The 26705-nt window shown below is 46.1% G+C and overlaps 1 protein-coding gene across 2 annotated transcripts in view; it reads left to right on the forward strand.

The window, feature by feature from the left end:
- Window positions 1-25929, forward strand: part of nrp2a (neuropilin 2a) — a 52336-nt gene extending 26407 nt beyond the window's left edge. Inside the window, exons 7-18 of one of the 2 annotated variants that reach the window (XM_058051073.2) lie at window positions 443-598; window positions 5556-5700; window positions 8890-9065; window positions 10128-10307; window positions 10394-10538; window positions 14261-14338; window positions 14416-14520; window positions 17357-17622; window positions 17853-17949; window positions 19070-19102; window positions 23811-23873; window positions 23949-25929. In XM_058051073.2, the coding sequence (XP_057907056.2) occupies window positions 443-598; window positions 5556-5700; window positions 8890-9065; window positions 10128-10307; window positions 10394-10538; window positions 14261-14338; window positions 14416-14520; window positions 17357-17622; window positions 17853-17949; window positions 19070-19102; window positions 23811-23873; window positions 23949-24253 (1749 nt within the window). In that variant the 3' untranslated portion in view covers window positions 24254-25929. Of the gene's footprint in view, window positions 1-442; window positions 599-5555; window positions 5701-8889; window positions 9066-10127; window positions 10308-10393; window positions 10539-14260; window positions 14339-14415; window positions 14521-17356; window positions 17623-17852; window positions 17950-19069; window positions 19103-20444; window positions 23128-23810; window positions 23874-23948 lie in introns of those variants that run through there. The other variant, XM_058051074.2, reaches the window with a different exon arrangement.
- Window positions 25930-26705: the final 776 nt, after the last annotated feature.

Genomic DNA, 26705 nt, shown 5'->3' on the forward strand with positions numbered 1-26705 from the left:
CAAAGAAACACTCACTCGAGGAACTGCAAACGGATGATAAGGAAATGCTCCCCACTCTCACACACTCGTATATATTTCTGTTTATATGCATTCATACATGCAGCGGTGCAGGCAGGAGCGCTATGATGGATGAAGGTGCTTCTTAGGAACACATCCAGATTCTGTGTCATTGATCTTTGCATCTAACGTTCTTCTTCATTTGCGCGTGACAATGCTCAGACACATGCGCCACCTCGTCTTCCTGTGCAGGAAGCCACCCCCCATCCTGGGATGTCTGCGTGACAAATAGACGCAGCGGCTTCTTGTCTTGGTTGTCTACGTCAAACCTGCGCATCATAAATTCCCGAAGGGCGCCGTGCATTGCAGTTGCTTCTCTCCCATCTATCATTCTCTATCAGAAAACATGTTTCATATTTAATTTCCCATTTGCTTTATCCTCAAGGTTGACCTCCAGTTTCTGAAGGTCTTGACGGGCATCGCCACCCAGGGGGCCATTTCCAAAGAGACGCAGAAATCTTACTATGTTACCACATTCAAACTGGAGGTCAGCACCAACGGGGAGGACTGGATGATCTATCGGCATGGCAAGAACCACAAGGTACATTTACACTTTCACAGAGCTGGCCTGGGTTCAATTCCCAATCAGGGGGCTCAAACCCGTATTTTGTGGGCTACTTGACAACCAAGTCACAGTGCTAACACAAAAATGATGTAAAGCCTGGAAAGCCAGAAGCACTTGTGTCCGTACCTTCATATCTCCCGTTTTGGTTGATACGTCAACAGATTAAAACGGTAAAAGTATACTTCTCTGAACTGAACTGGTGGAAACGCTCCTGGGCCTTCTACACCCAGGTCGTGACCTTGATCATGAGGCAGAGGAGGAAAAGATGGGACAGAGAGAGGAGGGGAAGCTGACATGCAAGAACAATGCAGTCCTCTGTTTGCCCTTTTTTGGCCGCAGTATCTGTTATCTTTCTCACACACACAGAAAATGCAAGTTTATTTATGAATATACAATATATGCAGTGCGAGGTTGTTGTCATGGCGTGTCTCCCTCGTATCTGGCCGGACGTCGCCATGGATTTTAAGAGGGAAATTCACTGTTGAGGGAGGATGGGAGCTCTGGGGAAGGGTTAATCCACACACACATTTAACCATGTGGACCCCTTCTGCGCTGGCCGCTGATTGGTTTGGGTGGGGCCAGTAGGGGGTATCGGATGTGGAGATTACCGAATGAAACGTGGATCTGACTTAAAATGAAGCAACAACATCTGTGCAGTGTGTTAGAACCCGCCAGCACACGCGCTTTGCCTTGAAATAACCTCTGGCTGATGGCTGCGTCTGGAGATGCGTGCGTGCAAGTAGATATGTTGTCTGTCTGGTCGACATGCAATCAGACTCTGCTCATCTGCCTCAGCTTTGAAAAATATGATGTCAGTATTTTACCGCATGTGACTTTTTGCCAACCACATTACGATGAACTCACTTATGACGTTGACTACATTTAACTTGGAGTTAAGCATCCATCTGTTTTTGATGACCATAAAGGCAAGGTGACAGCATATACTGTATGCGTGACGGAACTCTCAAATCATGCATGCTCTCTCATTTATGTTGTTTCTTTGTGTCGGAGCCAGTCGGAGACAGTCGCACGCAGCAAAGGATGCAGTGCAGGCAGTTTTGACTTGACTGAAGCTCCACTTTTCGCTCCCTTTGCCAGCCAGGTTCCTCCGCGGTCCCCGCGGGCCTCAGTGGAATCTTCTGTGACTGCTAATCCACCGGCCACGCAATGCAAACTCCCGGTTAGCCGTTCTAAGCCCCCCAAAGAGCCCTTAAGTGGTTGAAGCTCATTTCTCGTCAGGGGGTCCTGTAATGACAAGGATTTTGCTCCTGTAATTGTCATTTAACACGGCACTCAAAACCATAGTGTGGCTTTGGAGGCTTCCACGTGGGTTTGTTTGGCTTTTGTAGTGTGTGTGCGTGTCGATGAAGACCTCATAGATGAAGTTTTGATTGCAGAAGTTGCACTTATTGTTGAACAGCCTGTAATTAGCCATCTTCGATATTGGCTTTCTTACCGATATCCGATGTTGTCCAGCACATCATTGCTGATACCGATATCCATCGTCCTTTAGATGATTTAGAAGGTCATAAGCAGGTTTTCTATGCTCTAACTACATTTTGAATCCTACTCCAATCCTACATTTAGCAGTTCTGGAACCAATTACCCCCCCCCCCCCCCCAGACTGCTTTATTTACAGTTAAAAGGCAAAAATTAATAATACAAAATAATATTTTCTGACCTGGGCTGCACGGCGGTCTAGTGGTTAGCACGCAGACCTCACAGCTAGGAGACCTGAGTTCAATTCCACCCTCGGCCATCTCTGTGTGGAGTTTGCATGTTCTCCCTGTGCATGCATGGGTTTTCTCCGGGTACTCCGGTTTCCTCCCACATTCCAAAAACATGCTAGGTTAATTGGTGACTCCAAATTGTCCATAGGTAGGAATGTGAGTGTGAATGGTTGTTTGTCTATATGTGCCCTGTGATTGGCTGGCGACCAGTCCAGGGTGTACCCCGCCTCTCGCCCGAAGACAGCTGGGATAGGCTCCAGCACCCCCTGCGACCCTCGTGAGGGTAAGCGGTAGAAAATGAATGAATGAATGAATTTCAGACCTCAGACATACTGAACCTGATTTTGATGAGGTCCCATCAATCGTGCACATAAAACCATACCTATGTGGTCCGATATCTCATTTTTATGGCGTTATTGGCCAATAGCGTAGCAGAGCTACACTCAAGCTCTGCTTTGTGTCATCGCTGAGGTAGTGTGTTCGTGTATGCCTGTCAGTGTGTGGTTTTATGACTCTCTTTGTGCCAACATATTGTCCAACTGGCACCCATGTGACGTGTGCATTTAAAATCACACCATTCACAAACGTACCTCATTATTTGATGAGATGTTACATGTAGCTTTCGCTCTCACACACACACACACACACACACACACGCATCGTGCTTCTCAGGGCCCGTCACAGCGAGCGGCCAGCTGGAACCAGTTCCTGCTGTCAACATCTTCATAGCGGGAAGGAAGAGGAGAGGAGGTCACGGCTGGAGAAGCCGAGGGGGGGGTTGTGCGGAGTGGAATTGGCAGAGAAAAATGGAGGGAACAACACAAATGAAAGAAAAATCAGCCCAATAATAACTTGAGCAGACCTCTCCACATCCCCCAGCGGTGTAGTCAGCTCCGAGGAGAACACCGCAGAGGCTGCATGGACCAGACACCCTCACAAGTGAGCGTCAGGCTGCAATGGTAAATGAATTAAGCTGTGATGCATGGAAACTGGATTTTCCAGAAGAACAGTGGTTTGGAACCATCGCTGCTGTGTGATGACTTGATTGTTTGCGTTGCTGTTTGCCGTCCAGCTCCAAAGTGGCATACACACACCTTTCACTGTGACCTCAATTCCCCAAAAAGGTCATCAATAGTTAAATACCCACGGTGCCCTGTCCGTCACATGCTGCCTGTGTGTGTGTATAAGACTTCGTTATATTTTCATGACTCTCCACGCCAGGAGACACAACATGGCTGCTTTAATTATTCAGCGTACCTCGCCTGCTTGTGACGCGAGGGGCGGAGCCGCGGCCATCACACTACACGTACACAAGCAGGAACAGCACCACAGTCGTCGGGCAGATTAGAGAGTGCGCTGCAACGCTTTTTAAATGAAGCGACTTCATTCAAAAGTGACTTGGTCAATGAGCGACCATCTGCTTCCTGAAGCCGGTGACCTGTAACCCCTGAAGCAGCGGTGTCAGGTACCGAGACAATAGACAGGCGGAAATGGAGGAACTGACCTCACATTGTCTTTGTGTCTCCTCTGACTCTTCCTCCCAACTGATGCGATGGAGTCTACTTTGCTCCTCCTTGCTTTTAGATAGACTTTCCATTTCCGAAGTATATAACTTCCTCATTATCTCCCTGAATGCGGAAATGATAATGAATTTGCTACTTAATGCGATAAATGCTCAGATGGTTTATTTCTCATCCGAGTGACAAATCTACTCATTGTGCATTGCTTCCCAGTTTCAGCGCCTCCTCCTCCGCACCCCTCATCAAATTAGGGCCGCTGCCCTCCATTCAACCTCCTCTTGCTCTTCATGTGCCTTTAAGTATTTTTCGGAGGAGTTTCATCCCCGCTGTCGTTCCCGTCTTTCCGCCCTGCGGCCCTTTGTTCCAAATATCTAGGAGCAGCAAAGACGCTGCCTTTGTGTGAGCGTGTGTGGGTGTTTGCATAACCCCCATAAGAGCTCACATCCACTGTTTGGCCTCTTAGGTAAACATGACGGCTGCCGGCCGTCCATCCAGCAGCAGATACAGCATAGATAGCCCCCGTTATCTGTTCAAACACCCCCACTGGTTTGTATTACCACTGTCAGCTCCACTTGATTAAATCAGGCCATGCCCGAAATCAAATAAAACCCCCGGAGTAACATTTTGAAGTCCTATCATATATCGTGTCACTTTGAAAGGCATATGCCAGACATGGGATTTTGCAAATGGGTCACTTCCCATTAGTATGGAAGCATTTTTCTTAATTTTTTATGTACATGTAATATTTGAAATATCCTGTAAATATTTTTAAAATAAAAGAATAGATTCTTTCTTTAGTTTTTGTTGTTATCGTTCCATCTCGTCCGTTGTGATACTTGCCTGTGTGCCAAACACTGGGGAGTCAATTACACTTAAGACTTCCTCTACTTATCTGTGTGTGTGTGTGTGTGTGTGTGTTCCTGTGGTTCCCCGTCCTTGTGTGTGACTTCAATTAGTCGTGAGAAAGTCACAGGGCGCGAGAGAGGCGGTGCCATTGGAAAAAGGATGTGGTTGCCACCAAAGGAATGAAAGGAAGATACGTGTCTGTCAATGAACGCCCCCATCAAATGTCCCCTTGAGCATCGCGGGTTTCGTTTTGCCCCAAAACAGGAAGTAACTCGACCACCCAGGTTACATTTGACCTTTCACCCCTGCACGCCCTCCCTGCCGCTAAAAGGCCCGATGGAAGGAAAGGGAGTGTACCTCAAGGAACGGTGAATGTTGATGCTTTGGGATGGGACGGATGCCTCACATCCTCACTTCCTGCACACCTGGACATACTTCCTGTTCTTAATGGCCAATCGTGTCAGGTCATGTCCCTCCCACAGCCTCCACTGAGAGGTGTGTGGGAGCTTGAGAGAAGTATGTGTGTATGTAAGAGAGTGTTTGTGAGTGAGTGTCCCTAAGAGCTGAAACCCTCATCCATCCTCGAGCTTTCCCAGCCTCTCGGAGGAAAACCTTTGACCCCAAAACACATTGACAGCTGGCTGGGTGACATTGGATCCGTGTTTGGGTTGTCTCCACTGTGTCCGACCTGCCACTGTGTGTGTGTAACGAAGCAGATCACTGTACGTGGAAGTGTGTGAGAATATGAAGGATAAGACAAAGCACCCGCATGAGGGCATGCATGCTCATCCAACAACAACCCACGAGGTGATGATCACATTTTCTTCTTTTCTTCAGGTTTTCCATGCCAATACAGACCCTGCTGAGGTGGTGCTCAACCGCGTACCCCAGCCTGTTTTGGCACGGTTCGTGCGTATCAGACCACAGACGTGGAGGAACGGCATCGCCCTGCGCTTTGAGCTGTACGGATGCCAGATTACAGGTAGATTATTCGACGATAAGACACTTAATGTGGTCTTTGCAGAGGATTCCTACACAACCAAAGCGGCACACATCATGCAAATATAAGAGGTGTCATGGAATATTAAATGTCCGCCCCGAGGGGTGAGGGATGAGGGACCCAGCTAGTTGATTGAAAAGCAGTTAAATATGTAATATATAAACATGACTTCACCTAATTTACACAAACTATACAACAGCATTGCTTCAATGTTGTGAAACGTGAAATAGTAGGACACATACAGTTAGCTGGCACGCGTGGAGGAATCTGCTGTCGCTGTTTCACGTTACTATGGCAACAGTGAAAACGTCCACACTCCAGAATTATAATGACACCATTTGTCTGTCCTTCATCCTCCATGATCCGGGATGTAGCCTGCTAACGGTATTTATATGCAGTCATATGGTAAATATGTCAAAGAACTGGGATTTAGCGTTGTCGTGGCATCCACGGCTGTTCAATGAGATTAGTTACTCACAGAATCTTTTCATAAAAAAAACTTGCCTATTTTCTACTGCTGATTACTAAAAAACAGAAAATAAATTATGAAAGTCTAATCTTTCTCTTGGTACATACAATGTCTATATCAGGGGTCTTAAACACGTGGCCCTCGGGCCAAATGTGGCCCGCAGGACACTAGTTTGAGGCCCCCGCCTTGATATGAAAGTTTAATGTCAGTGCGGCCCGCGCAAGTTTGATATGGATGCTGTATGGTATCATGTACCCAGAAAAAATTATTATGTTTGATTAATGTTCATGTTAAAGGTTAAATAACTGTTAATAGTTATCCTCCCTATCCGTGTGGAAGTGGTAAGTTTTTGTCTATTTAAGTTTAAAGGAAATAACTTGAAGGCTACCGTTTAGGTCGCTAGCTCTCTAGTTTGCGAGTTAGCATGTGTCTCAACTTTTATTGTAGAAAATCAGAACCAAAGCACTGAAAAAGTTAGCATATTTTTCTGTTTTTAATAAATGCGTTTTTTTTGGGGGGGAACCTGATGCGGCCCAGCCTTGCCCAGACCCTAGCTCCAGTGGCCCCCAGGTAAATTGAGCTTGAGACCCCTGGTCTATATGGTCCAAGAACACAATATTCTGTGTGAAAATCATGAAAAATGGCAGGTAGCAAGAGAGGGTGGCTTTTGAGAAATGGCTGGGATTGAATGAGTTCACAAGCAGAAGCAGAACACATGCAGTGAACATTCAGACAGCCGCTCTCTAAACTGCTAACCTGCTGTTAGCAGTCATGCACAGTCAACCCTAGCGAGATGACCTCATACTTGTCACTTCCCCGACCATCATTCACAATCCTGGTATGAAACATCAACACATATTTTGTTCCCTTTTCTGTGCATTCTAGCGCAAGAAAACTAGTTAATATGAGCTAGCTAACAACAAACGTCATTGGGAAATACCTACAAAACCTACAAAAAAACGGACTTGTATATTATTGCTACAGTGATATTGTTATTGTAGCAGCTAACATGAAAAACTTTTTTATCGCGTGGACTAGCATGACGCCTCGCTAAGCCCTTGTGGATACCTAGCTCTCAATTTCACTAGCATTTTGCTAGCATTTTTAACCTGAAGTTAAGTAACCTGAATTACTAGTATAAATATGTGCATCAATGCGCCAAGAAAAGAAGTTTACTAATATTTGACTAATAATAGGTCACATTTAACCATTTATTCATTCATTTACTTGAAAAAAAAGTGCAAACCGCGATGTAGCGATGGACGGCTATGTAATGGTAACCTAAAAATGCTCGAAATAATTGTCATTTTTAATGGTATTTTCAGTATGAGCCCAAATGAGGATATGTTGCTGTGGTTGTGTCATCATTTCTGTAGATTTGAGATTTTAATTTAACTTATCTTGAAAAAAAGGTAACTAAATATAAGCTCAACTTAAACATCCAAAGAAAAGAATTCCCTGAACCACGAAAAGTAGAAACACTCGCACACATTTAGGTTGTCTCACACTCCCGTGCCATATTTTAAACATAGTGCGCCTCAGGCTAATGAAAGGGAAGTTGTTTTATTTTTTTATCCTTCCATCCAGAGACTTCACTTGTGTCATTTGCCTTTCTCACATTCTCTCTGAGCTCACGCGCTCTTTCTCCAGACGGCGCTGGTTTTCCCTCTCGCGGTTGTAGATACGTTTTTGATGTGTCCTCCATCCACCGTGAGCGCTACTCGATCTGGAAATGAGTAGCCATCAATCTTTCATGGCCGCCTCTGCGTCCGTACAAGGCAAACTGTGATCCACTTCAGCCTTAAGCGCTGCGAGTGAAATAACTATTAGCTCTCACAGCACAGGTACATCCACGCGCAGCAGGCTTTCCAAATATAGCAGGCAGCCTCAAACGTATGCTCACCCTTTGAAATGCACACAGACACCACCCACACACACACACACACACACGAATAAACTTCCTGTGCCTTTTATGCATTATTCATTTCTTCTTCTTTTGCAGTGACATAACGTCATGAAACTTTGATCTGTGCTCTCTTAAACCGTCAGCACCGCTAACATCTCACTTCCTTTTGCCCTTTCTGGCTTCCTGTGTTTTTCATCCTCTTCCTCCCATAGCCTTCCCTCTCTCCCGCCGCTTGTCGCTGCTGGAGTCTCATCCCCACATCCCGGCTTCCCCCACCACACACAGACACACTCAGACATACGCACACTCTCTGTGTTCTACTTCTTAACGCCCCAAATTATATCTTTCTTATCCCATTAATCCTTATTTCTCCCTCTTGTGGCACTTGCCTGCCAACAACTGAATGAGTTTTGTTCCCGTGTGTGTGTGTGTGTGTGTGGTTGTGCAAAAGAGATGATTGATGCCATCCTGAATAAGACATTTAAAATACCACGAGGTGTAAAATGCAAAGTAAGCCAATGCAGCAGAGTAAACATGCACTCATCCCACTAATAAACGCTAATTGCATTTTAAACATAAAGAGTAGACACAGAGCTTTCCCGCTCTTACTCCTGCTCCTCTTATCTCCTATTGCTTAGTGGCCAGTAGAGTCGTCCTGCGGGGAGCTTAACAGCTCCCAGGTGGGAATATGTGTAACAGCGTGAGAATATGTGTCAGGTCATGGCTCAAACATGTCCGGCCGCCCTCCTGACGTGAAGGTGAAAGTCATTTTTGGCCTTTTGCTCTCCCACCACAGATGCTCCGTGCTCCAACCTGCAGGGCCTGCTGTCTGGCCTGCTGCCTGACGCGCAGATCTCTGCCTCATCCAGCAGGGACATGGTGTGGAACCCCGCCGCGGCCCGCTTGGTGGCCAGTCGCTCCGGCTGGTTTCCCTCCCCTGCGCAGCCCCTCGCTGGAGAGGAGTGGCTTCAGGTACTGTAAGATATGAAATGAGATGAGTTTAGATGCTTGATCCGGCGGCTCCTGAGGTATTCCCAGGCCAGTTGAGACACATAGGCTCTCTAACGTGTCCTGGGTCTTACCCAAGACCTTCTACTGGTTGGACGTGCCTTGAACACCTCTCCAGACACATTCTTTTAAGACATGAAATAACACCCTTATAGTCACCTTTACAATCCTATTATTCTTTGTTTATACCACATTGCTCATGCTAAAGGCTACAGGATCACTGCATGGACAAAGAGGCGGCCACGGCTTAAGCTTAGCATACTAGCAAGCTAACTAGTTAGCTACCAATGTATTTATTATTTTAAACTTAAGAAACAGTTTCAAACTGATGTAAAAACCTACCACTTCCACACGGAATGGGAGGAGAGGTCAATCATGACGGACATGCAACGGCTGACCACATGCAGTGTTAAGGTAATGTGATGTTTCATCACTGTTTTGTGTCATTACTGATGCCTAGTGACCAGAATACTACATATTTCAATATTTTTTTTACTTTTGGACATTATGATGTTTGAACCGGGATGTAGCAAGGGACACCTGTATTTGCATTACTCCAATACATGCATCTAACTCAGTGGTTTCAATTATTTCCTGTCATGCCCTCACTGGGGGACAGAAATGTCTTAAAAATTCTGCACAGGGTCCCAGTTTGGCCAGGGGCAGCCGTGCCCCCAAATTGACAACTACCCCTACTCCCAAATAGAGTTGTTTTTTTTTCTTGCACGAGCCATCTCATGTGTCTGAATTCTGTTCCCAACGTTCATGCATTGTAATAAATATAAACTAATATAAAAATGCTGTGATATGTTACAACAAATCCACTCTGCACCCAAATTTAATGGGTTCTTCATTGGTCCATATCTAATCCCTCCATAAAGGAATTGGTTATGAAGTTTTTGCTCCTCATGCTTCCTCGCAAATAAACAAACTTTAAAGCATAATCTCCCCTGCAGAGGTAATTATACAAGATGCTAGAGGACCATGAAAGCAATTTTTTTTTCTTTCATCCTCAAATGCTTCCAGGTGGACCTGGGTGTGCCCAAAACAGTGCGTGGAGTCATCACCCAGGGAGCAAGAGGGGGAGATGCAGGAAGTGGAGGAACTACGGAGAACCGGGCTTTCGTCAGGAAGTACAAGGTTGCTTACAGCCTGAATGGAAAGGAGTGGAATTTCATCATGGACCGAAAGACCAGCCTGCCCAAGGTGGGTTAAGAGGACACCAGCAGGACCGATGCTCCTCTTTTTCAGATATATGTTCTTCCTCTACATTACATTGTGTGTTTGTGCAGATTTTTGAGGGGAACACACACTATGACACACCAGAGCTGCGGCACTTTGAGGAGACGGTGGCCCAGTACGTCAGATTGTACCCCGAACGCTGGTCTCCAGCAGGGATTGGGATGAGAGTGGAGATTCTTGGCTGTGATCTTCCAGGTAGGGGAATTATTGAACAGATCGGAATCAGCTTTGTTGACAAAATATGCTTACACAGTTCAATTTTACATTAGCTATCAATGTAAATGTCACACTTGGGATGTGGGACTTCAGCAGCGTTTCTTTTTCATTTGTTTCACCTGGAGAGCAAAACGGAGTTGCACGCTTCTAGAAACACGTGTTATCACCAGGAGGGGAGTGGACAGGGTTTGGTTTACAGGAATGCATTCCCAAGTAGAACTTTCAACGGGGTCTGTTTTCCAGATGTGTGTGGCACACACACAACGATACACACATGCACACCCAGATACATGCTCATACATCTCATAGCACAAGCACACATGTGGACTTTCACTGTTCACCACTCCCTTGGAGCCTGAGCAGGATGACTGATGCAGCATAACGCCGGCAACCATGTCATAAACGTTCAGGACTCACATCAAGCACAGCGCTGAGAGACATACGCTCATACATACGTTTTACACAAATGTGGTTTATTTTTTTGTATTTGGGGTTGATTACGCGACTCGTGGGGTTTTTAGCACAGATCACTTTCGCATTTTTGTGGAGAAATGTGTCACAGACATCTAATGTCAAGGGTTGCACGTTCCAAAATCAGCGGGAACACTGGATGGCTGCTGACAGCCTGTAAATCCTCCACTTCCCCTCGTCCATATCCTTCACCTATGTCCTCTGTTATGCCTTCTTAAGTTTCGCTTTGTTTCATATTTTTTGACCTGGAGCCTCTAACGCCTGGTGCATTGGGAAGGTGGATCCTGTGAGGCTGGAGTAGAATAAGATCCTTCTCACTATCCCAACACATGGTTTGCACTTCTTTCTCCCTCGAGGTCCCATGCGTGGGTTCATGAATGTTATTCTTCTTCTTCCCCTCTCATCGGCGATACATCTCACTCACGCACACACACGCGTCACTGCTTTTGCAATTGTGCTTAAAATGTATGAGGATGCTTGAGTCTGAGGAAAGGACGCACATACAGTACGGGCCTGTGAATTAACATCATGAGACACATTTTGGTCTTCTGTAATGGCAAGCTGTTCACTAATTACTAATGCAGAACACTCTGCAAGCATTAAAAACTGTTGTGCTTGTGGAGAAGACATCCTGGGCTTTGTACTGGTGTGTTTTATGATGGCGCTTGTCAAATGAAATGGACAATCTTTCCCCCACAAAACGTTTATGGGCACAGGAGAAGTGTTTAATCAGTACAGGTGTTCCTAGAGTTCCGTATGAGTTCCGTTCCTAGCGTGTGATGTAAGTTGACTTTTGGTATAAATCCGATCCGATACCTTATACCTGTTGTTCTTTTTGTACCACCTCTTGTCCCTGCACTCCTTTTTTCTTCTTGTCTATCCCCTCCTGCTCCGGAATCCGACTTATCGTGTTTGGGTCTGTGATTAACTGTGATGAACTAATTCCAGTCCTTCACTATTCTTATAAAACTGACAACAAATACATTAGTGTAGGTGTATACTGTATGTGCACCAATTTATTATTTGTGTGCACCAACGGTCTACCCACAGTCCGCCTCTAAGCCCGAGTGTCTCATCCCTTGCATGATAATGGCTCGCATCATCAGACACATTATGTAAGACAACACTCGACTGCAGAAAGTCTCGCTCTGCACTGCAGAAGCCCACGTACAGCTTGTGATGTGACATAGCCCTTGTTCGCATCAACGAGGAGGGCTCAGGGCAAGGTAGGCGGGTCACGTACCTTAATGCGTGTTCTGCGGGTTTGCACGTAAACATCCACATGCACACAATCACACGAGTCGGTCTCATTCCCATTGCCCATGACACTCCTGTCACACCCTGGAAAGGTCAACACATTTACACTGTGACCTTTGAAAGCACTGAGCTCTCAGGAGCTGGCGAGAATCTTAATAGACTGGATTGTGTGTTTAGACGCACACATGGGAATGTGTGTGTGTGTGTGTGTGTGTTTGTGCCAGAGAGCGGGTAATGATTTGATTTATTCCAATAGTTACACAGGATTAAAAACAGCAAACACTCAAAATGTGAGGCAGAACGACGCTGTTGCTTTTGAATGCTTCCTGCCTTACCTTCTCGGCATGCTAGCCGATAAGACTCTCGTTAGGTGGTTAATGACTGGCGTAAAGGACGGGACATTAATGCAGCGTTAATGTCAGGAACCCTCGCCAGCTGCGGCGATGCTTTCATGTCAGCCATTCCTGCAGCTGGGAAGCGGTCACGCTCCATTCCACGGGAAGTTCTTAGTTCTTAGTAGACCAATTGTGTGTCACGCGGCGTTTGTTACGCTCGGTGTCTGTAATGGTCATTAAAGGATGTCGGTAGGAGGCCACTAATTGGCAACAACATTAGGTACCAATGCATGTAACTGAGTACAACCACAGCAATAAACATATTGGTAAATCAATACTGGATCTACTGGATCACAAATGTGCAGTGATCCACTGATGCACAAGCATCTCTGACAGCGAGTGAGCAGTCCCAGAGTGCGATCATCCTGTCCAAGGTCAAGGGGAGTTTGTTTTACTCATTCATCCATCACACAGGCACCAGACATTGTGTGTGTGTCTTTCTGTTTGCACGTGTGGGCATGTGAGTCTGCAGTTAAACACAACACGGCGCCCTTAGGTGTTCCGGGGGTACCGATGCCTGCCTCTGACATAATGAGTTACATTTAAATTCAGCGCCATGGGATGAGAAGAGTCCCTCTAAACTTCAGTTTATAGTTTGAAACATCCTCTCAAAGGAGATGATCTGCAGGGGAAAGCATGTGGAAAATTGCTGCTCCCTGCTATACATTATAATGAAAACCACCACCCAAAAAAAGTGCATGTTATTTGTGCCACACGAGTGCTTTGCCAGGACTAGTTGCCAGGCAACCAACACAGAAACCAGGAAGGGACCGCTGACAGCCAAGAAATAATCTGACACATATCCCATTGTAATACCCTCAATTGTATTTCTCGCTTTGGTTTTGGGTGTGGGTTAAAGAAACTAGCCCTAAGACGTGAATGAGTACACTTTAGGCATGGTGGTTGGAGAGCTTTAGCTGGCTACAAGCCATTTGGCACTTGGCAAAAAAGATTAGATTAGATTAGATTCAACTTTATTGTTATTGCTCATGTCACTGGTACAGGGCAACAAAATGCAGTTAGCATCCAACCAGAAGTGCAATTTTATAAGTACCTTAGTAGTAAGTAAATGTAGAAAAAATGGACAGATCTATAACAGGCTATGACTATAATACAGTGAGGATATGTACAGGGACATAAATGACTATAATATGGCTATTGCAGATTATACAGATTATAAACAGTATGTACAGTATGGATGTGACAATACATAATAACAGTAATATGTACAGTATTGCAATGAAGTGACTAGAGTATGGCTATTGCAGATTATATAAATTATAAACAGTATGATCTATGAATGCAACAAGATATAACAGTAAAATGTACAATAGTGCAATGAAGTAGTGCAATGAAGTGATTGGGGGAGGCATAGGTCAGCGGGGGGATGTAAGTAGTGGAAGGGGCGGGCAATGGGGGGCAGAGTTCAACAAGGAGACAGCTGTTGGGAAAAAGCTGTTGGTTCTTGTCCGTAAGCTCCTAAGTACTGATTGTCCAAAATTGTCACTATGTGTGAGGATGCATCTGAGGATGGTTCGATACCAGCATTAGTGACCTGAGCTGTGCTTATCCTTGCAGAAATCACCACGCCGGCAGACACAGCCACGCCTACATATCCTGCAGGAGCCCAGACCACCACTTTCCCCGCATCCACAGGTAAGACCAGCAAACTGGGTTAAAAAAAAAAAAAGCTGCATGACTCACTGCTTGTTGCTCACCTCTCTGCTCCACAGTCGCCACCTCTCCGCCAGCTGACGGCGTGTGTGACTTTGAGCACGGTCTATGTGGGTGGACACACGACCCGAGCGCCCCCCTCCTCTGGTCCTTGCACAGCCACGGTGAGTGTCATCATAAATCAGCACCGATGCCCGCACGGGTGTCAAGGAGCTGATGTTTTTCACTGTCAGTCGAGAAGAACACGATGTGGTCCAGCAGCTCACAATGAGAGCCGACAACTGTTGGCCTGTCCTGTGTTTCTGTTTACTGCAGGGCTTATATACGTGCAACTGCAGGGAAAATCCTATTTGGCCACAGAAGATTGCACAAGCAGCAATGCATTAAAGTCTAGTTTATCACTCTCACTGAGTCTAGGCGTGATAGGGTTTCATACAATTAAATGGAGTCTCACTCCTGGATGCCTTGCACAACGTGCACAAGATAATTCCTTCATTTGCGGTCTCACTCGGACACACATACATATGTGGGGCTGCAGCCGTTACAAGGGGTTAAGCCCCCGCAGGAGAGAACATTCCAAAGGAGAGCGGTGCTACCTCGGGCAGAGTGATGCTGTGTACACTTCCAACCACTTAGACATGTATGAAGAAATGATTCCCTCTCTTTTCTACATATGAGAAGATCAAAAGTGCCGCTTTTGGCTTGATATTAAACACTGCGGAAGACGAGTCCTTCTGGGTGGAAGCTGTTTTTTTCTTCTTTCTCTAAAGCATTGCTTTTTATACGGAGCCTCGGGATGCTTGGACCAACCTTGTTTTAAAATTCATTCTCTTCATGAAAGATTCATCTTCTCTCCATCTGGGGAGAATTAAACATCTTTTCTCGTCAATGGTGTGATATCACCTGGATCGTGTTCACCTCATCTCAAAGCAGCGGAGTGACGTTTTCTTCCAGCGTGACCTATTGAGCACCGCACCTCTTTGACAAGGAACTTCAAAGGAGTGTCTTTCATTGCCGTCGCTTGCGAACGTTCTGTTCGGATTAGTCCGGTCGGGGCTGTCATGCAATCATTTCCAGCCCAAACACAAGAACCGTGGCCGCCTTTGATTTCCTGCAGGTGACAAAGGTCAGAAATTCGAGCCAGAGCGGGATCGTTATTTCACTGCTGTCAAATCATCTTCGGGATCGTGTTCCTCTCACCTCTCCTCACCTAAAAGAAGTTGGGGCAAGAAGATGCACACACACACACACAAGTCTGGGGGGGGGTTAGCTGTGATGGTGCCCCCCCCCCCCCAGATACTGCCTGGCTACTCTGCAGAAGAAGAAAAAAATGCGCACACAGTGAAAAGGTTATCAGTCCAGTTGCTCAAGACCCTGAGCTGAGTCTCGTTGAAAACATCCACTTTGGTTCTGGCGGTAATGCAAAACAGATGTTGCCTTTAGAGAGAAGACGTTGTTGCTGGGAAAACACACACACGTGTGCGTACTTGAATTGTCCTACTTCTTCTCGGGGATGAGAACGTGTTGTGCTATGCATTCTGTGCTATGACAAATGTAGTTTGGTTTTCATAGGATGACGTCACACTTTTGGATAGCCAGAAGACCCCTCTTATAAGACCTCTTTTATACTGTTATTGTTAAAGGGGAACTATTATGCTCATTTTTCCATGCTTTGCATTGAGTTGTGGCCTACAGAACAGCTACACACAATAAAAACTTTCTAGATCTTCCAGAATCTGCACCTATTCCAGCTGTATTTCCACTCACAGCCTGCCTCTGGGCACGCCCAATCCACTGTGAGTGGCCACTGACTACTAACGAACCCCACTTTCTAATCTAGTGGCTATATAAGTTGATAATAAACAAATAGATAAAGTCTAACTACACCATGTATGAACGCAAACAGTCGTATCGCTGCAGACAGGTTAGCGCCGTTAGCGCTCCCATCTCACGTTCCCCATGACCACACTTGTAACGTTAACTTTATATGTACTCTACTTCCTTGTGTTTCCTGCATGTAAAACTATAATTATTCTCTAAAAATGCGTTTTGTGTTAATATTTTGGGTGCCTGGAACAGATTAAACGGATTTGCATGATTTCTTATGGGAAAAATGTGTTCTGTCTGACCTTTTGGAACAGATTAATGACGAAAAAGGATCATCGTATAACTGCTGTGCTTGCTGTCTTGGCGATGATATCTTTACTCGTATGAAAACATCCATAGATGGATGCGCAAGATAAATGAAGTCTTTAAATGCAGACTTAATATCTGTACCCCCCCCACACACACACACACACATACTGCATACATCTTCACACTTTGATTCGTGATAACCGTGTATTCATTTACAGAATTACTCCCACAACCCCACTTAGCAAACTAGCCGTGTACAGCAGGCTCACTAATCTCCCTTTCAACGTGCCAGCGAAGAACCCTTGGAAGTGAGTGAAAAAATATGGGGCCTCACAATGTGCCGGACTTTTCCATAGTTGAAGTCATCAAACTGCTCGCCGATGAAGACTGATTGCCCCCGGGGGTTTTTGGATGGTTGTGCTGTGTGAGAATGGAGCTATTATTTACATGTCTATTGTTTGGAGGGTTCCTGTTCTTGTTCCTGTTTGTGACTAATGATTAGTGTCCTTTGTTGCGCTCGTCGGTGATCGTGTGAAAAGTATTGCCGGGCCTCTCTTTGATTATGATAATAATTTCATATCTCGGCAGTTTGTGCCACACACTTGTGCCTACTTTTCATGGCGCCCTGGGACTTGAATGAATAAAAATGAAAAGTCAGTTTCATTTCTGAGTAGCAACAAAAGTCACCTGTGGGAACACGGACTTAATTGAAACAGCTTTGTTACATTTTACGGCAGCCTTTCAGCTTGATTCCCTGTAATTGACTTTGTCGGGCGTTCGCCACCATGTCTTCCACTCATGCATTTTGCATACAGAGTTAATATTAGAATCATAAATCATCAAAATAATCTCCCTCTTCTGCAGAGCTCAACAGTCATCTATACATCGAGGCCAGCCCGAAGACGGAGCAGCAGCTAGCCCGCCTCCTCAGCCCCACGGTGGCGGCCGACACCGGGCCCGTCTGCCTCCTCTTTTCCTATCAAATGTGGGGGGAGGCTCAGGGTCACCTGAGGGTCCTGCTGCGGGACGCCCACAATGAGGAGACGCTTCTGTGGACCCTGAAAGATGACCAAGGCCCAGTGTGGAAGGAGGGCCGCACCATTCTACCTCGCTCGCCTAAAGAATACCAGGTAGAGATGAACCTCAGGAAAACCTCGCTAGATGGGACTTGAAACGATGTTGCATGATTGTTTAGAGATGCATTTTTTAGATGCCATCACACTGATGTTCTCATAAAATAGTAAGTCGCTTGCAAGCGAGGAGGAAGATGATTGCGAGGATGAGTTGTAGCTTTGAAATGGCAAGTACTCGATTAAGTTTTCATCTGGTCTGCCTCCCTCCCTCCTCCTCTGCTGCTTAGGTTGTGATGGAGGGCTTCTTCATGCATGGCACCAGAGGACACGTCTGGATCGACAACATCCACATGAGCCCCGGGACGCCGCTGGAGGAGTGTACACGTAAGTGGCACAAACCGCAGCCGTCATGCGCCGTTTGCTGTCACAACCGTCATCCTCTTCTTCGCTACTTAGACCTCTTAACGGCATCGGTAATGCACATCAAGTATAAACACCCCCACCGCACTTCGTTCCAAGACACCCACCCGGTACATAGATGAAAGCCACAAAGCCAGCGAAGGCGGGGCATTCTAAACTCCTCCACACAAAAAAGAAAGAAGAATAGGAAAAGTAGGCCATAAACGCCCTGTGGGCCCCCGCGATGCTAATCTATGTTTCATTAGATTTCTATTCTTCTTTCTCTCCTCCCTCCATCTCTTGTGCGCGCAAGCCGGTCGTATTTGTAAACAGAGCTTTTCCCGGGCTGTCAAAGGGAATTACTCGACAGGCTGTTTCCAAAGTAAATTTCGGAGCGGCTGGCGCGAGCCGAGAGCCGGCACAGCCTCCTTAATCTGGCCAGAGTCTGGCTTTTGAGAGGGTCTTAAGCAGATCAGAGACCAAGCTGGAGGTGCGGTGCTAGAAACCTGTAGTCATCGTTTCTGCCTTACGCCGGACCACAGCAGAGGAGGGGGAGGCGGGATCTTGTGTGTGTGTGTGTGTGTGTGTGTGTGTGTGTGTGTTGTACGTCTTGAGAGAGTCTAACAGCTCAGCAGTTACGAAGGCAAAGATGACAGCCAAGCTGAGCTCCCACAGCATGCTGGGGTTCTGCTTATCACCCAACACGGTGGAATTTTTCACAGTACGTTCCTGCCAAACGGCGCCAGTTCCCATGAATATCTCTGGTACATACACGTGCCGCATCTTTGTGTTTGCATTCCATGCAGTCAAAGTGAAGGTTCTGCCCAAACAACCCCTTCGCAGTTGAACTGGACTCGAATAAACAACATGACGTGCATGCAGACTCGCTGCTAATTCCCGCTTAGACAAATTGCTTTCTCACAACAGAGCCAAGTAAATGCCACAATACTGTCGAAGGAATTACGTGAAAATTTCCTCAGGAGAAGTTTGATAGTCTTGTGACATTTATGTGACATTTGGCTGACTTTTCTGTGGTGTGTAAAGTTATCTAACAATTCTCTCTCTTGCTCCTCCTCGTTGCTGCGGACTCTGAATGTCCTCGCAGAACCCATCAACGCCTTCTCTCCAGATATGACAGGTGAGTGTATGATGTCACTTCCTCACTGGTCTTGCTGCTCCTGCTTGTTGGTATGCACCAGGCTGTGGGGGTTTTTGCTTGGCGGCACCAAAACGTCTCGGCCACCTCAAACTATCCCGTGGCCGACTTGCCCTGCAGGAGTGTCCATATCACCCCAACAAATCCAAAACACAGCGCTAATGAATGGCAGATTATGTTAGCTAGATGGAAAATGGATTATTGTCGCTGTGCAAACAGAGGACTGTTTGCAAAAGAGCAAATGTTGCGTGAAAGGAGTGAAACCTCACACAGTCAGATATGAGAAAAGAGCTCCTTCATATTCTCACTTTCAGGCTCACTCACACAGCCTGAAGGCTTTTAAATAACTGTCTGCCTCATGAAAAATATTTAGAACATCCTGCGGGACTCTGTGAGATTGATGTTTGTGCTCTGGCATCTCATAATGTCCTCCAATAAGATAAGAGCTTGGCTGTTTTCCTGCAAATATGAAGGCTATTCTACGCCTTCTATTTCCTTCACGTACGCACACAGCAAGCACCGGTGTCCCTCCGCTCACCAACTCTCCTAATGAATGTGCACAGAAGCGGCATGCAACGTTTCCCGCTGTAATTAAAAATCAGCTCCGCTTCTCTCCTCCGAGTTCACCGTGATGCTCCGCAGGTCTTTTCATTTCTCACAGTCAGGTCTGGCTCATGCTTGTGAGCTTAATTTCTTCCCAAACGTCCCTGGATTGTAGATTTCTGCGGTAGTAGAGACTTCTTGGAAGGTGCTTAGTCGGTTCTTACCAAGAAGCGGGGACGGGAGTTGAATCTCGGGGCAGCTTTGTGGAGGAGAGGACTGGCCTGGAGGGGGATGCATGAGAAGAAAGGAGAAGCGACGTGGACGCTATGCTTGAAATCTGCCAAGACAAGCCAGTTCAATAGGAAATCCAGTCAAACTTGGGCTGCACTTGTGTGACGTATGTGTGAGTCTTGCATGGAGATGCTCACGAAGAAGAAGCTCCTTCAGTGTGAGTGTGCGTGTGTGTGTGTGTGTGTGTGTGTGCTTTTCCAACTAATTATTTCAACTTTCCTTTCACACCAAGTCATGTCATTGAGAGTCACGATTGGACCGTTTCCAAAGCTGTCATTGATCTTGGTGTGAAAACGTGTCCTCCAACCCAAAGATGCATTTGAGCACATGGATGCATTCGGATATTTTGTTGTTTCTTTCACTCAGCATGCTTGTGCATGCTCAAGTGCACGCCTCCTGTTTGTGTTTTGAAGACCAATAGGGATAGAAAATGAAATGTAGCGCCACTCCTCTTTTCCTGCTGGCCAATTATTCTGTATCTCTCCACCAGGGGGAGGTATTCCCGTTCCTCCCTTTCCCATCCACTGGTATTACATTATGGCCGCCGGGGGCGCCCTCCTCCTCCTGGCGGTGGCCATCTTGGTCAGAGCTCTCTGTTGCTGCAGACGACACCTGGCCACCAAGAAGAGCCAGCAGTCAGTGGCCTATCACAGCTCTTCGCAATGCTTCCAGTACTCAAACTGGTCCTCCAGTATGGCCGCCCCTGGGGTGGAGCCAGTCTTGACAGTGAGGTTGGACAGCCGGGACCGACACCGTACCCTCTGCTGAAAAGAGGGACTGAGGATGCCTACATGTGATGTCAGTGGTATCAAGCCACTCTACCGACTCAGCCAAAAAAATTGGATGTCGCTTTGGTTGCTTGTCTGCCACCTCTTTCCGTTGAGGAGTTTGATATTGACATGTCACACGATGACGCAAGGACTTAAGTTGGACTGGCTTATTTATGTCGACCTCATTGGCTGCTCTCCGGTCCCTCAGAACCCAGACAGTGCTCCTGGAACTTAACACCCCCCCACCACCACTACCACACACAGACACACACACACACACAGACAGGTGGTCCAGGTTTAGCCAGGAAGAGCTGCCAAAGCGCCAGCAAAAACAAGACCCCCGAGACAGGAGGATGAAATCTGGCTGTAGAAGTGAACACTGCTTTTGCTTGGACTGTGGCCTGTTGGGGTGTTGGGCGGGAAGGCGCACAATTATCCTTTCCAAGCGAGCATGTGCACATATAAGAAATGAAGAAATGCAAATCAATCACACTTGAAGTCTGGCATTACAAGTGGCGATAACCAGATTGCTTGATGGAGGGACTCGTCCTCTCCTCATAACGCGTCAGTCAGTGATGGATGCAGACGTCTTCAGCACTCACTTTTCCTGCTCGTATTCTCCGTCGTAATAAAGCATTTTGCCCCTCTCCCATTTACGCTTCGCACCACCCACTCGCGTTGTTCAGCTCCCATCTTCAGTCGCCCAGATGAAAGCCGCCGAACTCGGAGCCAAGTGGGTGTTTCCACCAGGAATGTGTGCTGGCTTGTAAATAGACGGAGCTGACTACTTTCATCTCTTTCGTGATGCTCGCACCTATGAATCCAACAGTACCATGTAAAACAGCTGCTCGCAAGTCTTAGACCAAAGTCATGTTGTAAAGTAGTACCTTGGTTATTAATCCTCTGCAAAGGATCCATCTAAAAATGAATCGTTCGAAAACTAAAACCATTTCCCCACAGGAAACGACATCCCAAAACACTGCATATATGTACATACAATGCATATACAGACGTCCCTCGCTACATTGAGGTTGGAAAATTGACTCCTCATTCAAATCATGTTCAAAAATGAATGAATAATTAATTTTGTGGTTCATTACGGCCTGTTAATTGTTAAAAATATTGAAAGACAAGGTACACAAAGTATTCTGGTCTCCATTCATCATTGTTACATTGATGAGACATTTCATTACTTTCACACTGCGTGGAGTCAGCCGAGGAATGTTTGACATGACAGAGTAGGAAAAAAAAAACTCTCCTCCCATTCCGTGCGGAAGTGGTACGATTTTACTTCCTACTTTGTCCTGCTTCTTTTTTTAAAGTTCAGAATAACTAAATTGGAGAGGTTAACTAGTTACCTTTGTTTGGTTACTGAAGTTGGTATAAAGATATGTGGGCAAACAAACTAATTTGTTGAATATTGTCATTTGAGTATGCCAAATGAATGTGCCTCACGGGATACCAGAGTATTGTGTATACTAAGTATTTCCAGATTTGATGTTGGGTGTGATATGTTAAGAGAGACCATTCTCAAGCCCAAAACAACATGGAGCATACTTAGGATAGGCAGGTTGGTAAACAAGGATGTTATACTCGTTATTACAAATCAGAGCAATTTTACCGGTAAATGCAGATGAAGCCGAAACTACGGCACGGCTAATAGCCATGGCTAAGTAAAGTAGCAAAAGAATCCAAAGTACACACTTCCCTCTCAGCATCCACCACCAACCACTCAGGCAACAAAACAAGACAAGGTTTCTATTGTGTGCAAAAATCTGGCATTGTCACCTTCTCGCTTGCCACTCAGCAGGATGCACGTTACCGCATTCGCTGGCGGGGCGCTTTGTTTTCCTTCCAGAGTGGTTTTGACTGATATTGTGCTTTTAAATCAACACGCGGAGGAAGGAGTGGACACCTGGGTTGACGCTGTTCTGCTGCAAGCCTCCAATATTTTTTAATTAGTTAATGGACAGATAACATTTATTAAGGCTGCGGTAAGCACTTTTTTTTTCCTCCCATCCACTGCACCTCCACCTTCCTGGAGCCTGCCAAGATGAGTTGCCCTGGAAACGGTGCTAAAAAGGCCATTGGCCATAGCAGCCCTTCGGATTGAGACGTGTGCCTTGCCAAGCAGTTACTCTCATTGCTGAACGCCTGCCAACCACAGCGAGCGCACGACACACACTTTCACAAAAAGTCTTCACTTACCTAATACACAGCTCTTAAACGTGATAGTTTGGATGGTTTTTAAAGGAGGCTTTATTATCTCATGACGCGTTTGCATCTTTAATCACTGAGAATGAAGTCTTATACATAAGGTCACTGTGCTACATGATGACTGTGTTTGACAGCAATGTACCATAATGATATTTCTCTAATTAATAAAGTCATATTTTTATACAATTCTATGTGCCGCTCGTGTTTGCACCTGTTTTGGGGGTGTGCGACAGTGTTTACACTATATGGACAAATGTATGGGGCCGCCATGACATTGCATCTGCCCTTCAGCTGGGAAGACTTTAAATATGATTTTGGGGCGGGGAGGATTTAAGAACTGGCGCTGTAAGATGACATGAAGATTTAGGAGCAACTAAGTGGTCAAATGGGGGTGCCAGACGTCGGGCACCACCATTTTGCATCCCTGCCAAGAGGCATAGTCAAAAACGATCAGTTCATGGTTATGTAATGGTACAGCTGCTGCCTTTTAGGGGTTGGACGCCAGCCCTGAAAAGTTGTAATTTTATTTAATTTTGTAAAATATTGAATTTTGCACTAAAAATAATGTATTGAACAATTAGTTTGCCGTGTATTTGCGTCAAACTAAATTCAGCTTCAAGTCAAATCAGATGAAAGTAGCTTTGAATGGGTCAGTTAGGTCTAGAGATGTGACCGTAGCTGCCCAGTGCCCCAGAATTCCAGGCGGTGCTCCAATTAGGGGCGGGGTGCTCCACATAAAATTCCGCTTCAGGCCCCAATTTGTCATCTGGGTGTAAGTCAGTACTCAGTACTCCATGCAGGGTGTGTTTACAGGAAAGTGGTGTCTGGATTGGTGTCAATGCAACATTTCCTGTGCTTCTCTTGAACAGTCAAAACACCTCATCAGTTTGGAGATGGACGACTTGTCAGTGGCAAAGAACCCCTTGGTGGAGGTAAGCAACAACAACAACAAACATCGCCATTTTTGTTTTACGATTGTTTCAATTCACACACTCATCTTGGCCCAGGTTTACAGTTTCCGGAGTGGAACACAGCGTCGCCATCATTAGAGCCTCCAGTGACGCTGGTATCAGACAAGGACAACTCCTGGTTATACGCCTTGGACCCCATTCTGGTCACCATCATCGTCATGAGTTCCCTGGGTGTCCTGCTGGGGGCGGTGTGCGCCGGCCTCCTCCTCTACTGCACCTGCTCCTACGGCGGCCTGTCCTCGCGCTCGTCCACCACGCTGGAGAACTACAACTTTGAACTGTACGACGGCCTCAAGCACAAAGTCAAACTGAACCAGCAGCGGTGCTGCACCGAGGCGTGAAGCCGGGGTGGAGTGAGGGTGAATGACGGCGTCCATTTTGTGAAAACCTCTCACTATCTTCTTCATTTCTGCCTGGTTCATCTTAGCGTCAGCTGACTTCCTCAAGGAGACAGATGGACACATGCATCGGTTGGCTCAAGTGAGCACTGCCTTCCTGTTGGGGCGGGGGGAAATGCCACAGTCAAATACGTATGTGGCGAAAGCACCAATGTGAGAAAAACCGATGAACTGCTCCACTGCAAGGCCTCAGACATATAAATATCTACACATATCAACTTGAAATCCCTGCCCCGCCATAAGAGAACTGTTTTTCGAGTGGGTTATGGATTTGTAAGAGGTCTTGTTTTCAAAGTGCACATATTTGTGTTGGAAAGGTGGTAGGTTAGGGACATGCTTCTTAGCGAGCATCTTTTTTGGATCACACGTGTTGGCCTAGAACTTAGCTCCTCTGTCTGGCCCGTTTTTGTTCCGTTGTGGACTCGGCTTCTTATCGGGCTCGCCCTTCCTCTTCATTGGTGTCTGTGGTATTTTTAGTCACTGACGTCCCTCAACTTTGTCTTTCTGCACTCTCTTTCTTTTTAATGTTTCTCTTCTGGCCTGTGGCCAGCGTGTGACTGCAAATAGTAGAGAAAGTGGATGTGGGAGGGGGGGCATTTTAAGTCGTTCTTTTAATAACAGGGAGATTTATGGTGGTTGGAAATTGTTCTTTGGAGAGAAGGTCATGTTTACATTGTACTTAATGTAGAAAGGTCAAGTAGCTTTGGCGGGTGCAACCTATGGATTGCTGCTGTGGGCAGGGATTGGCGACTGCAGAGGAAAGGAAAACAAAGAGAACCAGAGAGAGGCCCGTAAGTGACGGAACACGCCGCCTCTCTCTGGAGCGACATTGTCCCTCTGTGCCAAAGACGAGACACCAGAAAGAGCTCGTCTCAGCGGAACGACTGCACGCCACAGGACACACGTCAAGCCTTAAACTGAAAACATTGAAGCAGCGTTGAGGAGGAGACACCCAGAAGATAGAGCATCTCACTTTGGAGCAGAGAAGCCATGATTAGAAGGACCTATTCTGCACGCATAAACACGCATTGCACCGACCTCAAACACATGGCCGTTATGGCCTACTGTTTTTTTTTTTCAGCTCTCACTTTTTGCAGCAGACGAAGAGACGGCGAGAAATGATTGAATTCTTTTTGAAGTTAATTCTAAAGCAACACCGCCGTGATTGGCATGTATATGTGTGCAGACCACCGAGAGACACTTAACACTTGAAACCAAGGCTGCTACTGAGATCCCTGAGGTTTAAAGTTGATTAAGTCCGCAATTTACACAAACACACTCAACGTTTCATCCCCCATCAAACACACACACACGCCCTTTCAGAGGCCCACATTTCTGGACCCCACTGACTCTCTTCCAAGTGCCTTGGAGCCTCGGTGAGCCAGCTTGCCTTTGGGCCAGTTTCAGGCAGTCATGTGACAATGAGAGTGACCGGAATAGCGCCCCCTTTGGCTTGGGAGGACCAAACAACACGAAAGAACAAGACCCCTCTTGCACTGCTCGGACTGCTGCTGCTGTTGTTGTTGTTGTTGTTTCAAAGGGGTCTTTGTACAGAAATGCTCTTTTTATGATTGTTCTAATTATTGTTATGATTATTTAATAAAGGATTTATACCAAAATGTAGGGCAAACATATTTGCATTACAAAAAGCCCAGCAACTAGATAATTCGGGCCTGTGATTTCCGCGTTAACGGAATCTACTAGCTAGTTGTCGGGAAACTCACCTCTTATGGATGTGAATGTAAGCTAGCGGGGTTAGCTTAGTTTAGCAGTGCATGTTAGCGTGGCTGCGTGTGTTTACATTACACCGTGTCATGTTTTACCGCTTCTTATTGTTATTGCATCTTAACCATCAACAGATATTCTCAAGTAAGCGATAATTGTGAAGATTCTGGAAGTACTAGAAAGCTTTCTGTTGTGTGTAGCTGCTCTATAGGAGTCCACAATTCTATAGGAGACCATAATAGGTCCCCTTTAAACTCAAAAACCAAGAAGATTAACTTCTTGGTTATTTTTGGCTCAATTTTTGGTCAATTTAATGGTCAGTCGGGATAGGACGTGCTGAGAAAACAAGACGGTCACCCAATGAATATAATATAATATAACCAATATTTCCACATCTCTCATTTCGCTGCAGACTTCTAAAACAAAACTTTAATCGCACCAAAACTTATGTTGTTGCTCTATCACATACAGGACGCTAACAGCCAGTCTTGGCTTTTAATCTCCCCATGAAGTCCTATTAGTCTGGACCTCTGGTGGCCCTCATTTAGGAGCTCCTACATCAAAGTGCCGGGCATCTCTGCACCCCCACCCCCAACGACCAACACACACACATACACACACACACACAGTATACACCGTACCATGCAATTACTCTGCTTTTCTTTTCTCC

The sequence above is a fragment of the Doryrhamphus excisus genome, linkage group LG15, assembly GCF_037039965.1.
Source record: "Doryrhamphus excisus strain RoL-2023G ecotype Guam linkage group LG15, RoL_Dexc_Guam_v1.1, whole genome shotgun sequence".
NCBI lineage: Eukaryota > Metazoa > Chordata > Actinopteri > Syngnathiformes > Syngnathidae > Doryrhamphus > Doryrhamphus excisus.